Source organism: Hippocampus bargibanti, linkage group LG19, assembly GCF_051943395.1.
Source record: "Hippocampus bargibanti isolate YZ-2025 linkage group LG19, ASM5194339v1, whole genome shotgun sequence".
NCBI lineage: Eukaryota > Metazoa > Chordata > Actinopteri > Syngnathiformes > Syngnathidae > Hippocampus > Hippocampus bargibanti.
In genome coordinates, this window is record NC_142752.1 from 12,297,330 (window position 1) to 12,324,947 (window position 27,618).

The following is a 27,618-nucleotide window of genomic DNA, read 5'->3' on the forward strand; positions in this document are numbered from 1 at the left end:
AGGGGACAGTGTGTGAGGGTATTATCGCTGAAAAAGCACGGCAACTTTACTTGGATATTATCAAAAGGCAACGGCATCAACGACCATCACAAAGGTAAATAAAGCGACTTTATTATAAAGTACAGTTTATTTCTTTAATTAAAATACAATAGCACCCTTATTATACGTAAAATAAGATATATTTTGTATAGTTTTAAGGCTCAGTTAGTCGAAAATTATGTTTTATGGAGACCTGGAAACGGATTATTCTCCTTTTTAATGGTTTCCTATGGGAAATTTCTCCATTGTGGGACCAATAAAGGTTTTCTGATTATGATTCTGAAATTCATGTTTGGACGACACACTTTTCGCCGTACACACTTTTTGATCACACTCACACTCCCACGATGGACAATTTGGATTGTTCAATCCACCTCACATGCAGGTTGTTTGAATGGGGGAGGAAACCGGAGTACCCAGATAAGACCCACACAAGCCTGTGGAGAACATGCAAACTCCACACAGGGAAGCTAGAGCTGGATTTTAGCTCAGTATCTCTGCATTGTGAGTCCTACGTATGAAAAACTGGACCACCCGGCCACACTGAAATGCCATGAAACTTCAAATAGCACTTCTTTTCCTTCTGACGAGGGGTGTTCCTAGGGAGAACAATCAACTGCGGAATAGGCACCCTTCTGCATTGGTGTGCAAACCTAATCGCTGGGTGTCAGAGATGTTCGATCGGACACTGTGGACCAAAGCTCGAACACAGAAAGATAGTGTTTTACTGCCGGCAGGAGACGCAGCCGTTCATGACAGATCCCTGAATTCTGCAGCCCTCTGCCAAGCTATTTGTTAAGAGTATATGCACATTTAAGTGAGACAATAATAAAACATAGTTTTCTTGATTAGAATACCACACCTCTTGAGTTCTAAGCACAAACAACTGTAAGCAATAAATATTAGCTTTTCCATGGACTGATAAATTTGTAACCTGGCTAATGAGCTTTTCCTGTGGAGTTTCTAGTCATAAATTTTACTCAGGTGACAAAGGAGTTTCCCAAGTCCTAAATTCTGTCCAAGGCCAGATCTCCTCGATGAAGATGACAGTTTAACTTGCTGTGTCTGTGAAACTTAGATTGACCTCAGGCCATCTGCGCCTTTTGTTTGGTTGGCCGGCTAAGCATAAAGCTTTTAAATATGATAACTTCTTATCATATTTGCTATATCACTGGGATATAGCATATATACATTATTAAAGGTCTGTATCAGAGCATATGTGCCCCAATTGTTGGATGGTTAATGGACCACAAAACATCAGTCAGACCATGTACATGGCAGAAAATAAACAGTTGGACAGTGCTTTTGAATTTGCTGACCAGGGTGGTAGTCTTCCTTTTAAAGTAATCAATATTTCCATCCATTCATTTTCTTACACTTATACGGGGTCGGGTCACAGGGCATCTTTAGAAGGGATGCACAGACTTCCCTCACCCCAGCCACTTCTTCCAATTCTTCCCAGGCCAACTGGGAGACATGGTCTTTCCCACGTACCCGTGGTCATATTCTGGGACTCCTGCCGGTGTGACATGCCCGGAACACCACCCCGAGGTGTCCAGGCGGCATCTCAATCAGATGCCTGAGCCATCTCTTCTGGCTTCTCTAAACATAGAGAAGTTGCTCTTTTCTGAGCCCGTCCCTGATGACCAAGCTTCTTAATTTCTTTTAAGTAGGGCCCAGAGACCCTCCTGAGGAAATGCATTTCGGCTGCTTTTTAAGCAATCTCGTTATTTCAGTAACAACCCATAGCTCATGACCATAGGTGAGATTTGAAACGTAGATTGACTGGTAAATCGAGATCTTTGCCTTTTGTGCCCAGCTCGTTTTTAGTCATGCCACACCAATACCACATCTGCCTCAGAGCAGAAAGCTGCACCGGTCCACCTGTGGATCACCCGCTCCCTACTGCCCTCAATCGTGAACGAGACCCCAAAATACTTAAAATTATCCACGGGCAAGATCTAATCACTGAATATTTGTAATCATATTTGAGAGTTATGGATTTCTTTTTAACTCACATCGAACTGATTTGACCCAATTATGAAATTATTCAGAAATAATCAATGCATCCACATTATTCTTGCTTTCAATGACTGCATTTTGGTCAACTAAAATTGACTGAAAATTACTATCACACAGAAATAATGAATATGTGACGGAGACTATTTTCTTTCAAAAAACTAAAACCAAGTCTACACCGAACATGGCTGCCAATAAAACATGCCTTTCAAGTACAGTGGTTACTGCAGTGGACAATTTATCTGGTTACAAGGTGAATGAAAGGGTTAAATTCCTCACTGAAATGTCTGATGAACAGACAATCACAAAAATCCACGACTGAACGGAACAGTTCTAAACATTGACAACATTTAGCTTGGACACTGAATTACATGTGATCTACACACAATGAGGCCTGACCTATTTGACATTAGTGTATTTCACGGGTGCATTAATCGAGCTCCCTTAATCCAGATTAAATATCCAGATGTTATAGGACAGAAGTCTACAAGTGGACCGCAAAAACAAGGTTGTATTGGATCTATATGATTCTGACATGACACGCCAGATGTTTGACTTGATATGATTTTGCGTCACAAATCGGAATGTCAACTTTTGTCAAAACTGTTTCATAAAAGGCTGGATCCCCTTTGTGCCTCAATTGTGTTGTTAGTACCTCTAATAATGTCTAGTCTGCAGACCTGAGGCAGGTGCGTAGGGTTGGGGGAGCTCACAGAGGTTAGGTGGGGTGAAGCCATTTAAAGATTTGAAAACAAAACATAGGTTATTGAAAACAACTCAAAAATATATCTGGAGCCCGTGAAGGGATGCCAGAGTAGGAGGTATAGTATGTGCTCCCTCTTATGAGAACCAGTAAAGAGGCGAGCAGCAGCATTCTGGTGCAACTGGAAACGCTTAATGGAGTATTGACTGGCTTCAAATTAAATTCCATTGCAGTAATCCAGACGGGATGTAAAAAAGGCATCAATGAGTGTTTCAAACTGCTCTTGAGAAAGGACAGGCTTGACTTAAGCCAGCCAGCACCAATTTAACCATTTAAATCTTGGGAAGTTGGTCCTCACTTTGGCCACATTAGGACGACACTCACATCACTTAACTTGACTGCATTCATAATCATCAATTGTCACATACCTACCTCAAGTCTCTGTTTGCTACTCAGTTATTTGGGAATGAAAAACTTTTACAATTATTTCATGCTATTTTATGGTTCAGTCTCAATTGTTCCATTCACCAGTCTCCTTATAAATCCAATTAGTTAATCTGCCGAAAGAAACACAGCCCCCACAAGACCACCCTAGAGTTGAAACAATGTTTCAATATCGATCAATAGCTTTCTTCAGCCATCATCTGTACATCTTCGAAAGAGTCGGACGTTTCATTTCTCATTCAAGAGGCTTCGTCAGCGAACTAAAGTTCGACACCTTCGAAGAAGTACAGATCACGGCTGAAGAAACCTTTTCATCGATGGATCACTCCTGTAAAACTGAGAGCTTACACAGACGAATGTTTCAATATCCAAATGTGCATTGAAAAAATCAAATTATTTATCGATTTTATAATAATTCTAATAAAATAATTGACCATGAAGTTACCCATCCAGGGCTGAAATAGATTTTGCCACTCAAGCAATATTGTCTCCGTGAAGGCTTCACACCCCTCCTATAAATGTGATTTTGCTGACGATGATGCAAGGAGCAGTAGTCCTTTATAAGTGTCTCAGGGTCAAACAATAAAACGTGATAAATTCACTGGTAATCTCAGCAAAAGTATTTTTCCTCTTAACGTTAGGAAAAAGTTTGGTCATAGTAACGGTTTTGATGAAGCACCTGGGATAAACTGAATAGTAAAACGATTTGCGATACATTAAAGTCAGTGTACATAACGCCGTTTGATAGACAAACAGATGAGGACAAGATTGATGTGGTTAACTGTCAGTAATCCATCAGAGGATAAATGGGCGGTCTCCCCTGCATCACATTCCACGCCAATGTGTCCCTGTGAACGTCCCTGACTGATGGTCCTGGAAAAAGTCAGGGTCCTGCATAATCAGGTGCAATTGGGGCCTAAAGGACAACCGACGCATCCGGACAAGTTGTGTCCATAATTTGTAAAATCGCTTCAAATGACTTCTACTCAGCGTATTTTACAAAGAGTCCACCCCATATAGCTATATTTTACGTTTTAAGACTCGCGCTGAATATTCCAGAAGTCTTGTTCTTGAGTTGGGTTAGGGCATCTATTTGATATTCGCTGACAAAAATTCTAAGGAAACAAATCTTCTGAACCTGGCCACTTCCGGATTCAATCTTTTGCAGTTTCAGCACACTTTAACATCATTTTTATTGGTGTTTTGCATTTGACTAAAAATATCATACTGCGTTTGGGGTATTTTAGATGCTATAAAACGTTTTTCTGATGTCGGTTGTCCTTTAAGAGCTCCAGCAAGTATTTGGCTCTATTCACAGAAGTGTCATGTTGGCTCATATGGTCACAATTCGAAAACTAATTGAAAAACGATTGTATCCCACAAATGTAGACACCAAACTAAAACCCTGTATTCATTCACAGAAAGAAAGTAATACAGGAACAAAAAAACACTTCCAACAGGCAAATAATGAGCATGAAAATAACAAACGAAATGAAAAGAGTCCAGTCTACTTAACAAAAGAAAAGCAAGATAAAAACTAAAGAAGGACTCTACTTACAAAAATGTGAAACCAAGAGACCAAGAACAACGATGACAAGAGCAAGAGATCTCACACAAAAACACAGTTGAGCAAGAGCAGTAACAAGGCCAAAGAATCTGACAAGTGAGCGCATTGAAGGAAAGGCCCTCATCTGCCACTTGCAGTCGATAAACAAAACCAAGATCATGACATAAATGACCGATTGACTCCATCTGACGATGATGCTTTTTAAAAATCGTGTGTGTGTATGTGTATGTGCGTATGTGTGTATGTGTGGATGCGTGTATGTGTGCATGTGTGTATACGTGTATGTATGTATGAATGTATGTCAAATAACTTCCATAAAAATACAAAACGGTGGATTCTCATCTTCGTGTTTTTATTCGAAGATTGTTAAGCTCGCTGTCTACAAACCAACTATTCGTCAGGGCAGAAGTGGTTGCGCTGACTTGGCTATCGGACCTCTATCGCCGGCTGTATCAAAACGACGCGTTGATGACTACATTGACGCACACTTCAGCCCTCAAAATGACGATAAAGGTGATCACAAAGGGAAATCAGGATACCCTCCACAGCGCCATTATAAGGACATTTCACATAATAGCCCCAGTGTGTTGCAGCTTGTCGCATCTCGTACAACCCAGCGTTCTGAGCAACCCCAGGCCACATGGCGGCCAGTCTTCCCTCATGCCAATGTTGATGCCTTCAGATCCCACTCACCGCAGGGCAACAATGCAGCAAGCTCTCCACGTAAAGTCAGCGACAGGCTTACACCGAGGTCTAATGGGGAATAGGTGAGTGAGTCAGGAGAGCCAGGAAGGGAGGGACCCGCTCCAAGGTGCAGCGGAGGAAGAGACAGGAGGGGAGGGACATGCTCCTGGCGTCGACGAGGATGTGACAGTGCCCCGCCTCAACGGACGCCTCTTGGCGGCCCACCCGGTTTGGAGGGGTGAGCCAAATGGAATGCCCAGGTGAGAGATGGGTCGATGATCCAGGAACGGGGGACCCACTGACGTTCCTCTGGCCCATAGCCCTCCCAATCGACCAGGTACTGCACTCCCCTGCCCATGCGCCTGGACTCCAGTAGACCGGGCCGTCGTCCAACATCCGGGGGGGGGGGGGGGGGGGGGGGGGGGTGTAGGAGCTAGGGTGCTGGTCTCCACTGGCTTGAGGAGGGAAAAGTGATAGACCGGGTGGATCCTCATCGAAGGTGGCAGCCGGAGCTTCACCGAGACCGGGCTGAGGATGGCCTCAATGGGGAAGGGACCTGTGACGCGTGGGCCCAGTTTGGCCGAAGTCCGGCCAACCGGAGGTCCCTTGTGGACAGCCACACCTCCTGCCCGACCCGGTATTTGGTTGCCTTGCGGCGACGACGATCCGCGGCCAGTTGGTTCCGGGACGCCGTGCGCACCAAGGCGGTCCTGGTCTCCTTCCACACTCCATGGGCCCGTCTCAGGTGGTGTTCGATGGACGGGACTTCACCTGGCCCTCCTGGGTGGGGAACAGAGGTGGCTGATAACCGCAGGCGGACATGAACGGGGACCGACCGGTAGCTGTGGAGGCCAGGGTGTTGTGGGCGTACTCCACCCAGGGCAAGTGGAGGGCCCATGATACGGGACTGTGAAGGCACACACACCAGAGCGCTGCCTCCAGGTCCTGGTTCTTTCTCTCCGTCTGGCCGTTGGTCTGGGGATGGTAGCCAGACGACAGGCTCGCCGACGCCCCTAGGGACCGACAGAAACGTTTCCATACCTTGGACACGAACCCCGGTCCGACACGATGTCCGCCGGAATCCCATGGAGACGGACGACGTGGTTAACCAGGAGTTGAGCCGTCTCGATGGCGGACGACAACCTTGAATGGATGAAGTGGGCCGACTTGGAGAATTGGTCGACAACGGTGAGAACGACCATCTTGCCACGGGACAGGGGGAGACCTGTAACAAAGTCGACAGAGATATGGGACCAGGGTCGGGAGGGAACCGGTAGTGGCTGGAGAAGTCCCGCCGGGGTTTAGTGGGAGGCCTGTGACGTCCCTCCTGTACTCCGGCCACCAGAACTGCTGGACGATGAGCTGGATCGTCCTGTTGACCCCCGGGTGACATGCGAGCCTGGAGGTGTGTCCCCAGAGTAGCACCTCAGTGCGTAGCGCCGGGGGGATGAACAGGCGATCCACTGGGCAGCCCTTGGGGATAGGATTAGCCCCCAGGGCCTGCTGGACTTTCCTCTCAACCTCCCACCGCAGGGCGCCCAGGATGTGTTGCGCCGGCAGGATGTAGACGACGAACTCCTCCCTCTCTGCCGGCTCGTGGATGCAAGATAGGGCGTCAGGTTTGGTGTTCTGCGACCCTGGGCAGTAGGTGAGAGTAAAGTTGAATCGCGTGAGGAACAGCGCCCATCGGGCCTGCCGCGAGTTGAGTCTCTTGGCGGACCGAATGGCGGCCAGGTTCTTGTGATCTGTAAATACGGTGAAGGGGTGTTTGGCCCCCTCAAGCCAGTGTCTCCACTCTTGCAGCGCCAGGAGGACCGCCAACAGTTCCCGGTTCCCCACGTCATAGTTGGCTTCTGCGGGGCTGAGCCGGCGGGAGAAGAAGGTGCATGGGTGGAGTTTCTGGTCAACCGGGGAGCGCTGATATAGGACCGCCCCCACTCTGGACTCAGATGCGTCAACCTCGACCGCAAACGCGAGGTCCGGGTCAGGGTGACGTAAGACTGAGGGGTTGGAAAAGGCTTGCCAGAGGCGGTTAAACGCCCCCTCTGCGTCGGGTGTCCACCTGAAAGGGACTTTGGTAGAAGTGAGGTTAGTGAGGGGGAGTGCCTTCTGACTGTAACCACGGATAAAGCGGCGGTAGAAATTGGCAAACCCCAAAAATCGTTGGAGCTGTTTGCGCGTCTTCGGGGTTGGCCACTCTACCACCACTTTGGTTTTGGTGGGATCGGCCCGGAGCTGTTCCTGCTCCACGACGAACCCCAGAAAAGACAGAGCGGACATGAAACTCACACTTCTCTGCCTTCACGTAGAGCCGGTTTTGCAGGAGCCGCGCCAGGACCCATCGGACGTGCTCCCGGTGTTCTTCTGGGGATTTGGAAAAAATGAGGATGTCATGTAAATAAACAAACACAAAGACGTTGATAAAGTCCCTGAGCACATCGTTAATGAGGTTTTGGAATACGGCGGGAGCGTTGGTGAGTCCAAACGGCATCACCAAATATTCAAAATGCCCCGAGGGCGTTTTGAATGCGGTTTTCCACTCGTCCCCCTCTCTGATTCGAACCAGGTGATAAGCACGTCGCAGATCCAATTTCGTAAAAATGGTCGCCGATTGAAAAGGCGCGAAGGCTGAATCCATGAGGGGGAGAGGGTATTTGTTGCGAATGGTGATGTCGTTGAGACCCCGATAATCGACACACGGACGCACGTTGCGGGAGGGCATTACCAGGAATTGTCGATGTTCCACATGGTTACCCGCTAACTTAAGTTTCAGTGGTGCTGTGATGCGGGTAACCTTGGCCAGTAGTCGACCATCAAGGTCGAGAATCTCCTTGGGGGTCTGTAGAATCTCGAAGTCGCATCCCAATGATTCGGCCAGTTGGGGGTCGATGAAGCACCCATCTGCCCCCGAATCCACTAGCGCCTGTATAGCTTGGGAGTTGGATGGGCCGAATAGTTCACCGTGTAACTCCAATCGTGTGACGGGCGCCGTCCTCGATGCCTCCGATGGCCGCCGCGGTCGCCGTCTGGCCGGGGACGTGCGGGTGCTGGAGGTCTTGGGCGGGGGTCATTGGGTGCGGCGACCCCCGGGGTTGGCTCGATCGCTCCCGCTCCACACCTGCAGCGGCTCGGGGAACTCCTCCTGGCGTCGCGCCTGCTCGTCGCCGTCGGGTGTGGTCGTCCGCTGCTCGTGTCCGGGTTCGCCGGACCGCTGGGTACCTTGCTCCCACTGCCGCTCCCGGAGGCGATGGTCTAGGCAGATGACTACGTCAATCATTTCGCTGAGGGCGGTGCCCGCGTTGCGGGTGGTCAGCTTGTCCTTCAGAGCGGCGCTCAGTCCGCGACGAAACACTCCTCTCAGCACTCGATTGTTGTAGCCACTCCGGGCAGCCTGGATGCGGAAGTCGATGAAGTACTCAGCGGCCGAACGCGTCCCTTGCACACAGTCGAGAAGGAGTCCCTCGGCCTCGCACTCTGTGACCGGGTGGTGGAACACTTGGTGAAGCTCGGCCACAAAGTCTGGGTAGGAACTACAAAGTCCGGGCCGGGACTCCCGGACGGCCAATGCCCATGACTCGGCCTGGCCCGTGAGCAGGCTGGTGATGAATGCCACTTTAGCTTCATCGCTAACGAAGGCAGAGAGTTGTTGTTCAAAAACCAACAAGCACTCCATCAAGAATTGAGCACAGCGTAGCCTTCGTAGCGTGAGGGCTGTGGCAGTGAGGACTCGCGACTACTCACGGGGGGAGGAGGTGGCCGTCAGGGTTGCGAGCCGTGTCTCAACCTCCTGTAGGCACTGAGCCAGCAAGGACGCGATGTGGCGGTTCTCCGCGATTGCTTGCGCCAGCTGGCTCGAACGCTCCACCTGATGAGCTAAGACAGATATGAATTTGTCTCCACCGGCGAGATCCATAGTTGGTATTATGTCACGTCCACTTCGTGACAAGACTCGAGGGACGCCGGAAGGTAGTGGGGATCGGATCCGAAATACACGGTGGAGACAGTGATTCAAATAAAAAGTCTTTACTGCGGACGACCACACCCGGCGGCAACGAGCAGGCGCAATGCCAGGAGGGGTCCCCAGAGCCGATGCAGATGGGGAGCGGCAGTGATCGTACCAACCCCGGGGGTCGTCGTACTCAAGGGCCTTCCCCAAAGACCTCCAGCACTTGTAAGTCCCCGTCTAAACGGCGAACACAGCGCCCGTCGGAGGCGACGAGGACGGCGCCCGTCACGCAGTTGGAGTTGGACGGCGAATTACTTGGCCCGTCCAATTAACAAGCTATACGGGCGTTAGTGGATTTGGGGGCGGACGGTTGCTTTATCGACCCCCAACTAGCAGCATCATTGGGTTGCGGCATCGAGGCCGACTTAAAATCCCCAAGGAGATTCTCGACCTTGACGGCCGACTTTTAGCCAGGGTCACATGAGTCACCACACCCCTTTTGCTCATGCCCTCCCGCAACGTGCCACTCGTGCTGGGCCTCCCCTGGCTCAGCACCCATGACCCTTCCATATCGTGGGAGGGCCCCACCATACAGGGTTGGACTCCCTACTGTGACGCTAACTGTCTGCGGTCGGCTACGGCAGGGCGAGACCCCTCCCGTGGTGGCTCGCCCAAAGAGATCTGTCTTGAGGGCGTGCCACGTTCTTACCACGATCTGCGGGAGGCATTCAGCAAGGACAGCGCGCAATTCCTGCCACCCCACTGACCGTATGACTGCTCCATAGAACTGCAGCCAGGGGCTCCACTACCGGACTGCCGACTTTACCGCATTTCACACCCGGAACAAGAAGCCCTGTCATCCTACCCTCGAGTTCTCAGCTCGGCGCAGGGTCCTTCTTTATTGAAAAGAAAGATAAGCCCCTGCGTCTGTGTGTTGATTACCGGGCTCTGAACGACATCACCATCCGCAACAAATGCCCTCTCCCCCTCATGGATTCGGCGTTCGCGCCCCTCCAATCGGCCACTATATTTGCTAAGCTGGATTTGCGTAGCGCATGCCATCTGGTTCGCATCAGAGAGGGGGACGAGTGGAAGACTGCATTCAAAACGCTCTTGGGGCATTTTGATGCAGTTTGGACTCACCAACGCTCCCGCCGTATTTCAAAGCCTCCTCAATGATGTGGTCAGGGATTTCCTCAACGTATTTGTCTTTGTTTATTTGGACGACATCCTTATCTTCTCTAAATCCGTAGAAGAACACCGTCCGACGTGTCCTGGCGTGTCTCCTGCAAAACCGGCTCTACATGAAGGCAGAGAAGTGCGAGTTCCACGTCCTCTCTCTGTCTTTTCTAGGGTTCATCATGGAGCAGGGGCAACTTCGGGCCGATCCCGCCAAGACCAAAGCGGTGGTAGAATGGCCAACCCCCAAGACGCGCAAAAAAACTGCGATTTTTGGGGTTCGCCAATTTCTACCGTTGCTACATCCGCGGTTATAGTCAGAAGGCACTTCCCCTAACCAGTCTCACTTCCACCAAGGTTCCCTTCAGGTGGACAACCGACGCGGAGCGGGCGTTTAACCGCCTCCGACGCGCCTTCACTAACCTCCTGTTTTACGCCACCCCGACCCGGACCACGCGTTCGCGGTAGAGGTCGACGCATTGGAGTCCAAGGTGCGGTATTATCTCAGCGCTCCCCGGCCGACCAGAAGCTCCGCCAATGCGCCTTCTTTTCCCGCCGTCTCAGCCCTGCGGAAGCCAACTACAATGTGGGGAACTGGGAAATGCTGGCTGCCATCCTGGCGCTGCAGTAGTGGAGACAGTGGCTCGAAGGGGCCAAACACCCCTTCACCGTCTTCACCGATCACAAGAACCTGGTCGCCATTTTGTCTGCCAAGAGACATAATTCGCGCCAGGCACTGTTCCTGACCTGCTTCAACTTCATTCTCACCTACGGCCCCGGTTCGCAGAACACCAAACCGGACGCTCTATCTCGCATTCACGAGCCGGCAGAGGAGGAGGTCATCGCCAACATCCTGCCGGCGCAACACATCCTAGGCGCCCATAGGTGGGAGGTGGAGAAGAAGGTTCAGGAGGCCCAAGGTGTTAACCCGGTTCCCAAGGGTTGCCCGGTGGATCGCCTATTCGTCCCCGCTGCACTACGTGCCGAGGTGCTGCACTGGCGACACGCCTCCAGGGTTGCTTGTCACCCTGGGGTCAACAGGATGATTCACCTCATCGCCCAGAGGGCTACAGGAGGGACGTCGCGGACTACGTGAAGGCATGCCCCGCCTGCGCCTGTGGGAAGGTCTCCCATCAACCCCCGACGGGACTTCTCCACGGGCCTCCCCCCTTCCCGTGGCAAGATGGTCGTGCTCACCGTGGTGGACCGCTTCTCCAAGTCGGCCCACTTCATCCCGTTAACCAGGTTGCCATCCGCCATTGAAACAGGCCAGCTCCTTGTTAACCACGTCGTCCGTCTCCACGGGATTCCGTCGGACATTTGTCGGACCGGGGACTGCAGTTCGTGTCCAAGGTATGGAAACGTTTCTCTCGGTCCAGGGGCATTGGCGAGCTTGTCGTCTGGCTACCACCCTCAATCCAACGGCCAGACGGAACGCGGCTCTACGGTGCATGTGCCTACACCGTCCAGCGTTGTGGGCCCTCCACTTGCTGTGGGTGGAGTACGTGCACAACACCCTGGTCTCCTCAGCCACAGGTCGGTCTCCATTCATGTCGGCCTGTGGTTATCAGCCGCCGTTATTCCCTACCCAGGAGGGGCAGGTGGAGGTCCCGTCTATCCAACATCACCTCAGACGGGCCCACCGAGTATGGAAGGAGACCAGAGCCGCCCTGTCGCGCACGGCGTCCCAGAACCAACACATCGCGGATTGTCGTCGCCGCCAGGCACCGGTCTACCAGGTCGGGCAGGAGGTTTGGCTGTCCACGAGGGATGTCCGGTGTGCTGGGACATCGGCCATTGTCGTCCATTGAGGGGGGGGCACTGTCACATCCTAATTGGCATCAGGTGCGCGCCCCTCCCCTCCCTGCTCTCCGGGCTCACTCACCTGATTCCAATCCCATTGATTGTGCCTTCTGGCTTTTAAAGCCACCCGTTTCCGCTTGGCCCTCGCCGGTGTATTCTTTCGGTCATGACCCTGTCACCCAGCAGTACGCAGGTTGGTCCCGCTCGGCTGTCGTGCCTCTCTGTTCACTTGCCTTACCTTCTGTTTTGCCCTGCGTGTCTCAATAAAAACCCTTTTTGAACTATACTGTCTCCATCGAGTATTTTGGATCCAACCCCTTTCTTTTTTCGTCTGTCGAGTTCTGTCTCCACTCCTCGTGCGGACGGATGTCATATCCTGCCTGCCTTTACATGATGTCACATCCTATATGTCACATCCTATTACGTCACATCTGTCCGTCTTATATAAATGCTCTCCCAGCGCGTCTATCTTCCTCTTGACTCTGTCTCTCCTCAAGCGACCTCACAATGTCCCTGCTGTCTACAAGATTAAAACAACTTATTCTGTTCAACACCTGGCTTCCTGCTGATTTCACCGTCCCACTTCGAACACCCTGAAGAGCGATGAACCAGGAACCAGGGTCTAGCGGATCGGCGTCGAGAGGGGGGAGTGAGCCCCGCTTCTTCCAGATGACAAAGCCTCTTTCCTTCGAGTGGGTTCGAGTGGGGCGCCCTCTCTTCTTGATACTCATCGCTCAGGATTGCGTCAACGGGCGAGTGACACCGGCATGCAGCTATGTTGAATCAATGTATTGCGTGGAATTTTTGTGGCCTGAAATTCCAAAAATTACGGTTGATCTGCGATCGGTGGGCTTGTAGGCAGAAGAACGTGGTATAGCAGATCAGTTCTAGACGAGCCCTGTGGGCGAAGAATTTCTGCGCAAGACTCGTGATGCCTGTATGGATTATGAGTCGAATACCGCGCGCCTGGCAGACCAGAATTCAGAAGACAAGGGCATACGCGGGAGGGCCATGGGGAGAAATATTTCTTGAACTGGAGGATTATGTGTTCTTTTTTGTTTAAATGCAGCTGCAATAGATCATGGATTTTCTGTGATATTAATGCATTCATCAACATTAGGCTATTCATCATCATTGCATGCCATGTGGTGTTGCGAGGGGGTCGGTCGAGGAGAGCCATTTTGGAGGAGCCATCTGTCTTTGTATGTCTTTGTGTGTTTCTATGTGTGTGTATGTATCTCTACGTGTGTGTGTGTGTGTGTGTGTGTGTGTGTGTGTGTGTGTGTGTGTGTGTGTGTGTGTGTGTGTGTGTGTGTGTGTGTGTGCGTGTGCGTGTGTGAGTGTGTGACCGGCCAATGACAAAGACAGTGTGATGGCTGTGCTTTGTGTGTGTGCGTGTGCGTGTGTGAGTGTGTGACCGGCCAATAACAAAGAGAGTGTGATGGCCGTGCTTTGTGTGTGTGTTGGGCTGAATGACTCGAACCATGGGGGGCGTCTGCACTGATCGCACCTCTGACAGTTAATGCGAACGACCAGGTGGCTGGAGGGAAGGCCATTTTTTTAAAAGACAAAAGGCAAGCCTTGGGGAATTGGGCTCAGGTGGGTGAGGGAGATACTCGTGGTACTCAGTCATTGCAACCTGTTGGCAAACAATTTACCGAGTGACAGTGACAGCGTTGGTTCAAGTGCCAGGAACAAATCAAGACCTTCTGTTCCATTGTATCCATCTGATCATCTTCTGGGGACGCTTGTGAATATGATCAACATGATGGAGTTGGAAACATTTTTTGAGGACACCTAGAAAAAATGTTTTCAAGATTCACAGCCGCATTCTAGGATCGGCTAATTGATTCGTTCGCCGAATGGGTAGATGTTGTATCCTCCAAAAAAAACAGAAAAAGAATAAGGCGGATGCGTTAAAATTGGCAGACGTATTGTGCAAAAACATTGTTCCTGCCTGCATGTAATCTGCCGCGGAGTTCTCTCTTCTTTCACAGGACGAGAGACTGCCCTGATGAAAGAGCCATTTTATTGCAAAAGGACTCGTGGGGACCATCCAGATGACTATCCCGTCACAACGAAATACCTGCCTAACCATGCCACATCCCGCGGCCAGGATGCCAGCGGATGCGGCAAGGAGACTTTTGTCTCCGCTCGACGTTCTAATGAATGACAAAACATTAATTTTCCCATAACTCTTTGATGAATACCGTCCAGTTGAAACAAAAACTAAGTAAATTAAATAGGCAGGCAAATTAGACTGCTTGATGAACATCCATATAAAACTGGAATAAATTGACATGGTAAATGTTGCTAGATTCACTGGTGATTAATTACTTAATAGAGATTCACCAGTTGAAATCGTGGGAGTTTTCGTAAAAGAATAGTTTATAAATTAATTAAAATAATGATCGTGAAATGATCATTACGCTTGTTTTGACCTGACAATTGTCATTCCCCTGAAGTTAAAGGACAGATGATTCATACATGCGATATATATATATATATATATATATATATATATATATATATATATATATATATATATATATATATATATATATATATATATATATATATATATATATATATATATTGAAGTTGATGGCGATAAAAAATTGGATTTGATTGGATTTACCTTTATTAGTTTCCCAGCGGAGAAATTGATTTGCAAAGTACAAGGTTAATTTGCAAAATATGATGACTAACTTTTTTATGATGCTTTTTATGCAGATGATGTGAGCCGAAACAATTCGCAAACAGAGCCAGGATGGTGGTTGAGAATTCAATTTGCAGGATGACTTTAAACATTTTTAGGAAAAGAAGATAAGACACATTTAAAATGCTGTAGGAATATTTCTCATCCAACCGCCTCAGAGTTAACTAGTTCTAAGTTCCGCCAAATTTGATTTTGTCATTTGGAATTTTTCGACAACACAGGAGCCAGCGACGAATTGTGACAATTGTGCGTGATCAAATGAAAAATATTCAACGATGGAGATTTTATCTAAAAAGATTCAAATCTAACAACAATAATAATAATAATAATAATAATAATAATAATAATAATAATAATAATAATAAGAAGAAGAAGAAGAAGAAGAAGAAGAAGAAGAAGAAGAAGAAGAAGAAGAAGAAGAAGAAGAAGAATACATTTCATTTATAAGCGCATTTTAAAACTGTCAAAGTCACTTTACTGTCACAGGATAAATTTTGCAGTGGGTGAGCAGTGGCAGCCACACGCGCCAGCATTCATTTAACCCGGAAGTAACTCAAATAGATAGAATGCTAGCTAACTCGAGAAATTGGGCAAAAGCATTGAATGACAAATCATTCTAGTCAGTTGATTTAAAAATCAAACACATTTTACTCGTTCATAGGGCTAATTTTTCTTATATATGTCTAAAATACATCGTTTTGACCAATGATCAAAACCCATGACATCCTCATTTTTCTCCCATTTTCATATACAAATACAAATGGAAACAATCGTTCATACAAACATTCCACTGCTTGGACACTTTAGTCTTCTGTTTTAACAGCACATACATATTTTTGGGGAACATGGGTAAAAAAGAAAATTATTTGAAACGCATGCTAGCGTTTTAAATTCAGACTCCCTTGAAAAAATATTTCATAGGTTGACCACAAAATGTGTTTATTGACACCGCTGAATACGCATATACTCTACATTACATACCGTGGGATAGAAGCTATAACAATATGCGACAATGTACTGTACATGTATGGCACTTGTTCAATAAATAAATGTATAAATGAACAAACAAATAAATAAATAAATAAATAAATAAATATGGCGCTTTGGTGTCATTAAAAAAACGGAGGGACACCTCCAGGTAAGGCCTGTGGTGCAAGCCCAGGCATCCATAGTAAAGACGTGTGTGTGCGTGTGTGTTTGTGAGGACTACTAACATTTTATACCATACATATTGAGGACATGTTTTTTTTTATGTAGCCACAAGGGGGCACAAGCCAGTGTCTTATTGTGCCAGTCCCAAGCCCGGGGGTTGTGTCAGGAAGGGCATCCGACGTAAAAAAAAAAAAAATGCCAAAACAAATATGCGAATTAAACCTCTGAATCCCATACCGGATCGGTCGAGGCCCGGGTTAACAACGGCCGCCATTGGTACTGTTGACCTTCAGGGTGCCAGTGGAAAATGGACTACTGTTGGTCGAAGAAGGAGAGGAGGGAGGTGTGCCCGGAGGAAAAGAGAGAAATGGAACGCCAAGAGTATAGAACAAAGAGTAGGAACTTTGAATGTAGGAACAATGACAGGTAAAGGTAGAGAGCTGGTTGACATGATGCAGAGAAGGAAGGTAGACATACTGTGTGTCCAGGAAACCAGGTGGAAAGGGAGCAAGGCTAGAAGCTTAGGGTCAGGGTTTAAGTTGTTCTATCATGGTGAAGACAGAAAGAGAAATGGAGTTGGGGTTATCTTAAAAGAGGAGTTTGTTAGGAATGTCTTAGAAGTAAAAAGAGTATCAGATAGAATGATGAGTCTGAAGCTAGAAATTGAAGGTGTGATGTTCAATGTTGTTTGTGGGTATGTCCCACAAGTAGGATGTGAGCTGGCAGAGAAGGAGAAATTTTGGTTGCACTTTGATGAAGTCATACAGAACATCCCGAGAAGTGAGAGGGTTGTAATTGGTGGAGACTTCAATGGACATGTTGGGGCGGGAAACAAAGATGATGAGGAGGTGATGGGCAGGTTTGGACTCCAGATGAGGAACGCCGAAGGACAGATGGTGGTTGACTTTGCTAAGAGAATGGAAATGGCTATTGTGAATACTTTCTTTCAGAAGAGACAGGAACATCGGGTGACCTACAAGAGTGGAGGCAGAAGTACACAGGTAGACTACATTTTGTGTCAACGGCGCCATCTAAAGTGACTGCAAAGTAGTGGTTGGTGAGAGTGTAGCCAGACAGCATAGGTTGGTGGTGTGTAGGATGACGCTGGCAGTGAGGAAGATGAAGAACTCAAAGGCTGAAGTGAGGACAAAATGGTGGATGTTGAAAAAGGAAGAGTGTTGCATGAAATTTAGGAAGGAGGTAAGACAAGCACTGGGTGGGCAAGAGGTCCTTCCAGATGACTGGCAAACTACAGCGAACATAATCAGAGACACGGGTCGGAAAGTACTTGGTGTATCGAGTGGAAGAAAGGTAGATAAGGAGACTTGGTGGTGGAATGGGAGGTGCAGGAGTGTATAGAGAGAAAGAGGTTAGCAAAGAAGAAGTGGGACACTAAGAGGACGGACGAGAGTAGACAGCAGTACAAGGAGATGCAGCGCACGGGTTCAAGTAAAGGTGGCAAAGGCCAAACAAGAGACCTATGATGACTTGTATGCTCGGCTGGAAAGCAAGGAAGGTGAGACTGATCTTTACAGGCTGGCGAAACAGAGAGACAAAGATGGTAAGGACTTGCAGCTGGTTCGGGTGATTAAGGATAGAGATGGCAATGTATTAACAGGTGCCAGTAGTGTGATGGCAACATGGAAAGAGTACTTTGAAGAATTGATGAATGAGGAAAATGAGAAGGAACAAAGAGTTGAAGACGTGATTGTTGTGGACCAAGACGTAGCAAACATTAGAGGATGAATGGGGGAAAGGCACTCGGGCCTGATGATTTACCAATCGAGGTATGGAAGTGTCTTGGGGAGGTGGCGGTGGTGTTCCTGACTGGGCTATTCAACAAGATCTTAGATGGTGAACAGATGCCTGAAGAATGGAGACGAAGTGTACTCGTGCCCATTATGTGACAAGGGAGATGTGCAGAGTTGTACTAACTACAGAGGAATAAAGTTGATGAGCCATACAATGAAATTCTGGGACAGAGTAGTTGAAGCAAGACTAAGAGCAGAAGTGAATATTTGTGAGCAGCAGTATGGCTTCATGCCAAAAAAGAGTACGACAGATGCAGTGTTTGCTTTAAGAATGCTGATAGAGAAGTACAGAGAAGGTCAGAAGGAATTGCATTGTGTCTTTGTAGACCTGGAGAAAGTATACGACAGGATGCCCAGAGAAGAGCTGTGGCATTGCATGAGGAAGTCTGGAGTGACGGAAAAGTATGTCAGAGCGGTGCAAGACATGTATCATGACTGTAAGACAGTTATGAGGTGTGCTGTCGGTATGACTGAGGAATTCAAGGTGGAGGTGGAACTCCGCCAGGGGTCAGCTCTGAGCCCCTTCTTGTTTGCTATGGTGATGGACAGGCTGACAGACGATGTTAGACAAGAATCTCCTTGGACCATGATGTTTGCAGATGACATTGTGATCTGTAGCGAGAACAGGGAACAGGTGGCGGAGAAACTAGAGATGTGAGATATGCCCTGGAAAGGAGAGGAATGAAGATCAGTCGCAGCAAGAGGGAATATATGTGTGTGAATGAGAGGGATCCAAGTGCAAGAGTGATGCTACAGGGAGAAGAGATAAAGAAGGTGGAGGGTTTTAAGTACTTGGGGTCAACTGTCCAGAGCAATGGAGAGTGTGGAAAAGAGGTGAAGAAGCGTCTCCAGGCAGGCTGGAGCGGCTGGATAAAAATGTCAGGTGTGATGTGTGATAGAAGGGTTTCAGCTAGGATGAAAGGAAAAGTGTATAAAACAGTCGTGAGACCGGCCATAATGTTTGGACTGGAGACAGTGCCACTGAAGAAAAGACAGGAAGCAGAGCTGAAGATGTTGAGGTTTTCAGGAATGAGTACATTAGAGGGACAACTCATAATAGAGGCTTTGGACAGAAAATCAGAGAGGTCAGACTGAGATGGTTTGGACATGTCCAGAGGAGAGAGAGTGACTATATCGGGAGAAGGATGGTGAGCCTTGAACAGCCAGGCAGGAGACCGAGAAGAAGACCGAGGAGGAGGTTTATGGATGTGGTCCAAGAGGACATGAAGGTAGCTGGTGTGAGAGAAGAGGATGAAAAAAAACGGGATAAATGGAGGACATTGATTCGCTGTGGCGACCCCTGAGGGGAAAAGCCGAAAGGAAAAGAAGACATAATGAGGACATTTTTGACAGGTTTTTCATTCTAATGGCTTCTAGGGGGTCTATATATGCATCTGTTAAAGTTTCAGAAAGGTCCTCATAAATTCACCCAAAATGATTTTTTGGTGTCTATATTCATTTCACTTGGATACACACTTTTTACTCATTGTGTGTGTTTATGTCTGTGTGTGTGTGTATGGTTTATGAGAAGAAAAAAGTTCATACCACAAAATGTAAAACTATATTTTAACCAAATTCACAACAGGAGTGAGGACTTTGAATGTAGCCATTCAGAAACCACACTCCTGCTATTATTTCATTTTCAGTCCACTTTTTATTTCTTTGTTTTTAAAGAAGTTGAAGTGGGAAATGGGGTGACATTTAGTGTTCAAATGTAACACTAGTTCTTCTCTAAACTTATCAGCAACGGTGGTCCTCACGCACTCCTTATCTGGAGTTATCCGGACCTCACAAAACCATTGAAACTGGAATGTGTGTGCGCGTGTGTGTGTGTGTGTGTGTGTGTGTGTGTGTGTGTGTGTGTGTGCGTGTGTGTGTGTGTGTGTGTGTGTGTGTGTGTGTGTGTGTGTGTGTGTGTGTGTGTGAATTGGTTTTGGTTCCTTTAAATATAGGTATCCATAATATGTGTTTACTGTATACTAATGTCTCTGTTGACTGTGTTTTGTTTACAATTATATTTGTGTATATTTTGAAGATGTATTTCAGAAATATGGAACCATCACATTCGTGTCCATTTCGTTCCCAAAGGGAAAAAAAAACATGCGTACATCCAACTACGACAAATAACATCCAACTACGACAAATATTGATGTAATATGTCAGTCATCTTGTGGCACATCACAAACAAAGACAAAAGTCATGAAAGTGTGTGAAACATGGAAATCATCATGTACAGTGATACCTCGGTTTACAAACGCTTTAGCAAACAAACTTTTCGCTTTACGAACATTAAATTCGCGAGAATATAATCTCGGCATAAAAACTAGTTTTCGGGAGCGCCACAATGGCTGGCGGACTAGTTTTCGGCGGAAGAACACCAAACCACACGGTCGAACAGCGCACCGTGGCTGCCGGACTACTTTTTCACACACTCTCTCTATGAGTGCATACTGGTTTGTTATCAAGGATACATTTGCTATTATGGGACCGAAAAAGACCCCATCACAGGCTAGTGTTAAGCCAAAGAGGACATAAAACAAAATTACGATCGAGCAGAAGAAGGAGATCATCGAGAAACACGAACGAGATGTGCGTTTGTGTGACTTACTCAGGCAGAAGTCTATTACTGGTCCCAGTACCAGTATGCTAAGTCGACCATTGCTACATGTGGCTCAGGATGTTTCTGTGATGTCTAAGCAACGGTCTCAGGCAATAGAAGAGGTTGAAAAACATCTGTTGATTTGAATTAACAAAAAGCAGCGAGCAGGGGACAGTGCGTGAGGGTATTATCGCCGAGAAAGCAGTGCAACTTTACTCGGCTATCATCAGGAGGCAACTACATCAACGACCATCACATCATCAAGGGAAATAAAACGACTACATTATACAGTACAGTTTATTTCTTTAATTAAAATACAATAGCACATTTATTATAAATAAAATAAGGTATATTTTGTGTAGTTTTAAGGCTTATTTAGTAGAAAATTATGTTTTATGAGGAGCTGGAAACAGATTATTATCCTTTTCAATTGTTTCCTATGGTAAATTAATGTTTGGAAGACATACTTTTCGCCTTATACACACTTTCTGGGAATCAATTAAGTTCGTAAGCTGAGGTATCACTGTATATGGAAATCATCTTAACATATAAGTTACTGGAGTTTCTACTCAGCTGTCCTGCAGAGCATTTTTACAAATGTATTTATACATATGCAGAGTCACTGGATTGAGTGCGTCCAAAATTGGGCATACTCATCCTTGGCAAGTCTTTGTTGCGGATCTCATAAATAGACTTCCGCCTGGCTCGCACTCCTCTCACGGCCGCTTTTATCTTCCGCCACCCGAGATGGTTGAGCTCTGCTAAGTTGAGCACCACACAAATGCCACTGACTGCAAACATGAAGACCAAAAACACAGTCTTCTCGGTTGGTCTGGAAACATAACATTCAACGTCTTTGATGCATGGGTATCGATCGCATTCATAAACAGCAGGGACATTGAATCCATAAAGGAAATATTGACCCACGAGAAATCCGATCTCCAGTGCATTTCTGAATACCACTTGAATGATGTAGAACCTTGATATTCCTTCCTGCCTTCTCATTTTGGACTTAGTTGTTCGCACGATTGAATTGGGGGCATCCTTGACCTCAAGGCAATCGGGTTCTGCCTCCTTGTTGGTGTTCTCTGTGTTCTGTAGCACACCGTTAACAATGGCGTTCTTGAACTTCTTGCTGTCGTCTCTTTTTATGTCCTGCTCCTTGTCCAGGGAGAGGTAAACTGTGGAGTAGCGTCGCTCCTTCTGTTTGGCAGACTGGTGGACAGAGTAGGTGATAAAGCAAAGGCTGGGGCAGCAGACCATAATGATCTGAAACACCCAGTACCTGATGTGAGAGATGGGGAAGGCTTTGTCATAACAAGCCTGGTTACAGCCTGGCTGTAAGGTGTTGCAAACAAACATGGACTGCTCATCGTTGTACACTGTCTCTCCAACTATTGCCACGATCAGAATGCGAAAGATGACCACAACGGTCAGCAGGATCCTGAGGAGAAAAACATAGTCATTTCATGTATATTGTATGATTGACTTTTTTGTCGTAGTCTACATTTATATCCTGCATTTTAATACTTTAACCCTGTCAGGGACTGTCGACACGTTATCCTGCTGTCTGGATGCATGAAAGTGTTGAATGGTGTCTTTAGATTTTTAAAAATGTGTTCACGTTTGCTTTTACAAACACAGTGATACCTCAGTTTACGAACACTTTAGCTCACAAACTTTTCCCCTTACAAACATTAAATTGGCGAGAATATAATCTTGGCATACAAACTAGTTTTTGGCGGATGAACCAAACCACACAGCGCCACGGTGGATCGCGGACTAGTTTTCGGCGGACGAACACCAAACCACATGGTCGAACAGCTGCACGGTGGCTGGCGGACTAATTTTCGTCACCACCTTTCTTTGAGTGCAGACCTAGTTTGTTATCGAGTGGAGTACTTTTGCTATTATGGGACCTAAAAATTACGGTCGAGCAGAAGATCATCGAAAAACACAAATGAGGTTTTGTGTGTCTTAGCGTCCCAGTACCAGTACGCTAACTCGACCATTGCTACGTGTGGCTAAGGGTGTTTCTGTGTTTTCTAAGCAACCCTCTCAGGCAATAGAAGAGGTTGAAAAATTTCTGTTGATTTGGATTAACGAAAAGCAGCAAGCAGTGGACAGTGTGTGAGGGTATTAAGAGGCAACTACATCGACCATTACAAAGGTAAATAAAACGACTTTATTATACTGTACAGTTTATTTGTTTAATCACAATACAATAACACATTTATTACATGTAAAAAAAAGTATATTTTGTGTAGTTTCAAGGCTTATTTAGTAGAAAACTATGTTTTGTGGGGACCTGGAAAGGGATTATTCTCATTTTTATGGTTTCCTATGGGAGATTAATGTTTGGAAGACACACTTTTCGCCTTACACACACTTTCTGGGAACCAATTAAGTTCTTAAGCTGAGGTATCACTGTATTTTAACCCTTTCAGGGACTGTGGTTACTTTAGTGGACAATTTATCAGGTTGCAGGGTGCATGAAAGTGTTGAATTGTGTGTTTGTATTGATTTTTAAACATGTGTTCACATTTGCTTGTACAAATAGCAGGTTTTGTTCTCAAATAAAATTGGAGTCAGCATACCTTAAAAAGTGCTCCTGATTCTCCCCAAAGTCATGCATGGTAGTGACCGCATTATACTTTAAAGGACAACCGACGTCTCCGAACAAGTTGTGTCCATAATTTGTAAAATGGCGTCAAATGACTTCTACTGAGCGTATTTTACAAATATTCCACTGCATATAGCTATATCTCCTGTCCTCCAACAGCTCCACTGGCTCCCTGTTAAACTCCGTATTGAATTCAAGATACTTCTGTTTACATTTAAAGCCATCCATAACCTTGCCCCCCCCCTATCTGTCTGACCTAATTCAAATCTCCATTCCTTCTCGGGCCCTCAGATCCTCTTCCTCCCTCCACCTCTACACGCCCTCTGCCCGTCTCACAATGATGGGGTGCAGAGCTTTCAGCCGCTCCGCTCCTAAACTCTGGAACTCACTTCCACCCAACATCCGCAACATTGACTCCTTTCCTACTTTCAAATCTCATCTGAAAACCCACCTGTTTAAACTTGCTTTCATGGTCTAATTTATTATGCTGTTTTATTATTTATTGTTTTATGCATGATTTTACTGTTTTGTGTGTTGTCTTTGTTGTAAAGTGTCCTTGAGTGTTCAGAAAGGCGCTTGTAAATTAAATGTATTATTATTATTATTATTATTATTATTATTATTATTATTATTATTATTATTATTATTATTATTATTATTATTATTATTATTATTATATAGTGGTACCTCGGTTCTCGAACCCCTCACAGTTCGAACAAATCGGAGTTTGAACGAAATATTCGAGATATTCTTGCTTCGTAGTTCAAACACCAATCGGTGTTCGAACGCCAATACGACACGTGAGTGCGTGCGCGAGGGTGGCGTGCTGAGCGGCGTATGGGTGTATCGCTCTCTCCGTGACCAACTGTTGTCGCTTGTGGATGTGCTGTGTTTTGCTCTAGCGTTTAATATAGGTGTACGAAGAGTTTTAGCCCCTAATCATGCCTCCAAAGAAAGTAAGAGCTGCTAAAAGTGACAAAAGAAAAGTAGTGCGTACAACTATTGCATTTAAGAAAGAAATAATCGCAAAATATGAAGGAGGTGTGCGAGTGTCTGATCTGGCTAGGGAATACAGCATGGCGAAATCTGTGATCAGTACTATATTAAAGAATAAGGAGGCTGTGAAATCTAGTGATGTGGCTGTGGGAGTGAGAGCAAGTGTCATTGGATAGATATTTTAAGAGAAAAGAACATCCTATAGCCGAGTCATCCGTAGCTGTCACATTCCGAGCGAGAGTGACGGCAGCTGACTCGTCGGAACGTATCGGAATATTTGGGATCCCAAAGCAGGCGGCAGAGACGTATACTACCCAAGCAGGATGTTTATTCACAAATAAAAGAAAACAGTGAGCAAGAAGGCACACGAGGGTGCAAAATTGCGCAATCCCGGAAGATGACATAAATTTACGGGGCGCAGGGAAAATACCTCGGACCGGATACACTCGCGCATCGAAGGAAGAGTCCAGGTACGTTGGCGAGTTGAGTCAATCATCTGGCATTGGCGAGGTGATCGCGAACCGTATAAATACCCCGTGTCCGTGATTAGAGAATTGACAGCACGTGGAGAACGGCCGGGAGAGGCAGCCCCCCCCCCCCCCCCCCCCCCCCGCTGTCAACTCGCAAGTGACAGGAGCAAAGAGATGGTTTCGGTGTTCGAAAAAAATCGCTTTTCGAATAGGGTCTTGGAGCGAATTATGGTCGAGAACCGAGGTATCACTGTATTTTACGTTTTAAGACTTGCGCTGAATATTCAGGAAGTCTTGTTTTTAAGTTGGTGACGAGTCCGTACGTGACGCCCCTGACCGAAAAAAAGACGCATTGTAGCGGTCCTTCCATCACGTCAATGTATTTTGCTGTACTTGTTTGGTCTGGGGACCTCGTGTTATATCCAAAAGCCGCCAGAAGAGGGCATCCAAGCTCCATATAAGGAATTTATCAGCCTGTGGAAACGGAGGTGGCCAGAGGAGGTCGCCATTTTGTGCCGCTTTTTCGGTGAGACATTTCCCCTCAATGTTGCCTCATCAATTCCAAACATGTATGCTTTCCTCTTCAGAACTATTTGAATCATCTTCATAACTGGATGTGTAACAAGAAAGCATATTCTCCGAATCTGAAGCAATGCAAGACGTCTTGGAATGACGTCACGAACTGGGGGCGGGACTTTCTGAAAATGCCCAATTCGCAGCTCATTTTTTTTGCAGATTTTGGACACTTTAAGTCATTTTTATTGGTGTTTTGCATTTGAATAAAAATATACTGCATGTTTTGGGTATTTTAGATGCTATAAAACGTTTTTCTGATGTCAGTTGAGAAACAAAAAAGTGACGTTGGTTGTCCTTTAAGGCAGTTTTTTCTTCAGATGGAACCAGGGTTGTAATAGTTTTGTATTTGTCATTATTGATTTTCCTTTGACTTCAATTTTTGATTTTATTTTCTCAGTTAACTTCTTTTTAAAAACATATATATTAACTGCATTGTTACAATGGTGTCTTCTTTTTTAAATTATTTTAGTTAAATTGAGTATTTTTACAATTGCATAAAAAAATTGAATGAGTACAGTGTAATAATATAAATTAAATTAGAATTATCCAATAATAATAATAATAATAATAATAATAATAATACATTTTATTTATTAGCGCCTTTCAAAGCTTTCACTGACACTTTACAATCACAAAAGAAGCATAATAAAACCACAGATAAAATTATAAATAATGACAGTTCAACCTTGCTTCTTCTGTATTGCTGACTAGTAATATCGAAACAATACACCCCCTTTTAACACGTATGTTTTTACGTCATAATTTTTAATTGTGTGTTTCCCTGTCTGAGCATGTGTTGCTTATCAGCGGGAATCCATCAGAGAACATGGGCAACAGAATACAAGTACAGTAGCATGCATGCCCTCTTTGTTGGAAGTCCCCCCTAGCTGAGCGTCTTGCCACCCACTCCACAAGTTGTTTCGTTAGCTCCAATTTCAAATGCACACTTTTGCAATCACAAAACCTTAGGTGCCATTTGTTTTATTTTAGTTCCCGTCTGTAAATTTGGTTGTTTTTTTGGTTGAATGTTTCACATGCATGGTTGAGACAGTTTGAAAAGAATGCATTTTTTTTCATTATTTGGGTTGTTTATTTTTGACTTCCCCTCACCTAAAAACAAAAGTATTCACTTGAGTTTTATACATTTACCATAAAAAAAAAATGTCTTTTTTGTTGTTGTCTTCGTCTGGTTTTTTTTTTCACATATGGCAAAAAAAAAGAGTTTGTTTTGTATACTGTTCAAGATTCATTTGTTGTTTGTTCCAGGGTGACCCAGCTAGTCATTTGGGGGGTTACATATCACCGTAAATTATGAAAGAGGCCGTGTTTAACAATTGGTATCATTCACTCTTTGACAAAATCAGATATTTACGACGAGCTCTGGTGTCTGTTTAAAGAAAAACTCAATTGGAGAGGAAAGGCAATTACAGAACTTATTTCTGTTTGGGCGGACGCTGCTGAGATGAAAAGAAGACTCCTTATCAATGGCTCACTCTCGTGTCTGTTCATGACAATGTTCAGGATGCTGTCCGCCACTGAAATAGCGTCACTTATCACTTTGTACTAACTTTCGTCTAATTTCTTTCCATTTCCTCTCAGCCCAACATTATTACATGTTGTAGAGTCATATTAATCACCGAGTCATAAAAACTCGTTTTTGTGTTCAGACACTGGGGTTGAAGGCTTTACTCAACTCTTACCTTCCGATCATCGTCGAATGCTGCTGGACTGCCGCCTCCAAGAGACGCTCCAATATGGTCCACTCTCCCATGACTGTTTTTCATTCGATAAAATCTCACACAGAATGCTAAAAAGTATCCGATTGATCTAGCATTTTCCCAGCCACGACGCGCATCGAAATGCTGTGGATGGAAGGCGATTCGCTCCCAGAACAGCTGCTCCGCGCAGTCTTTGAGTGAGTAAGCTCGCCCCCCCTCCTGGTCAATGGCGTCTGCAAGCTTAGTTTATGAGCGCACTTAAAAAGGACGATTGCGAGCGAGTGAGGGGTTGTTGCACTCGGCGTTAATTCCGGTTTAAGTAGACTTCTCGGCGTCACACGCACGCTTGGGAAGAGAGGTCGGGGATGCACGCTGGTGGAGTGGGAACATAAGCATGCATTTAGCCAGTGACGTGCAGTCAGGGGAGGCAGGTAAGGCTGTTCCTCACCTGTCATCATGGAAATATCAAATGACAAAATAAATTAAACAGACAGTCTGTTTAATTTATTTTGTCATTTGATATTTCCATGATGACAGTAAAGTTTAAAACAGTTATATTTATTTAGTGAT

At 46.0% G+C, this 27,618-nt stretch overlaps 1 protein-coding gene across 1 annotated transcript; it reads right to left on the reverse strand.

Annotated features, from left to right (window-relative positions):
* Positions 1 to 15,576: 15,576 nt before the first annotated feature.
* On the reverse strand, positions 15,577 to 27,406 carry gjd2b (gap junction protein delta 2b). Its single transcript, XM_089022316.1, has 2 exons — positions 27,031 to 27,406; positions 15,577 to 22,109 (listed from the first exon to the last, which is right to left on the reverse strand). Exons 1-2 carry the CDS (start codon positions 27,099 to 27,101, stop codon positions 21,269 to 21,271), a joined length of 912 nt encoding a protein of 303 aa, XP_088878442.1. The 5' UTR covers positions 27,102 to 27,406; the 3' UTR covers positions 15,577 to 21,268.
* Positions 27,407 to 27,618: the final 212 nt, after the last annotated feature.

Coding starts and splice junctions, on each gene's coding strand:
- gjd2b (XM_089022316.1), bottom strand. CDS start 27,101: ATGGGAGAGTGGACCATATTGGAGCGTCTCTTGGAGGCGGCAGTCCAG. Junction 22,110..27,030: donor CATTCGACGATGATCGGAAG/GTAAGAGTTGAG, acceptor TTTTCTCCTCAG/GATCCTGCTGACCGTTGTGG.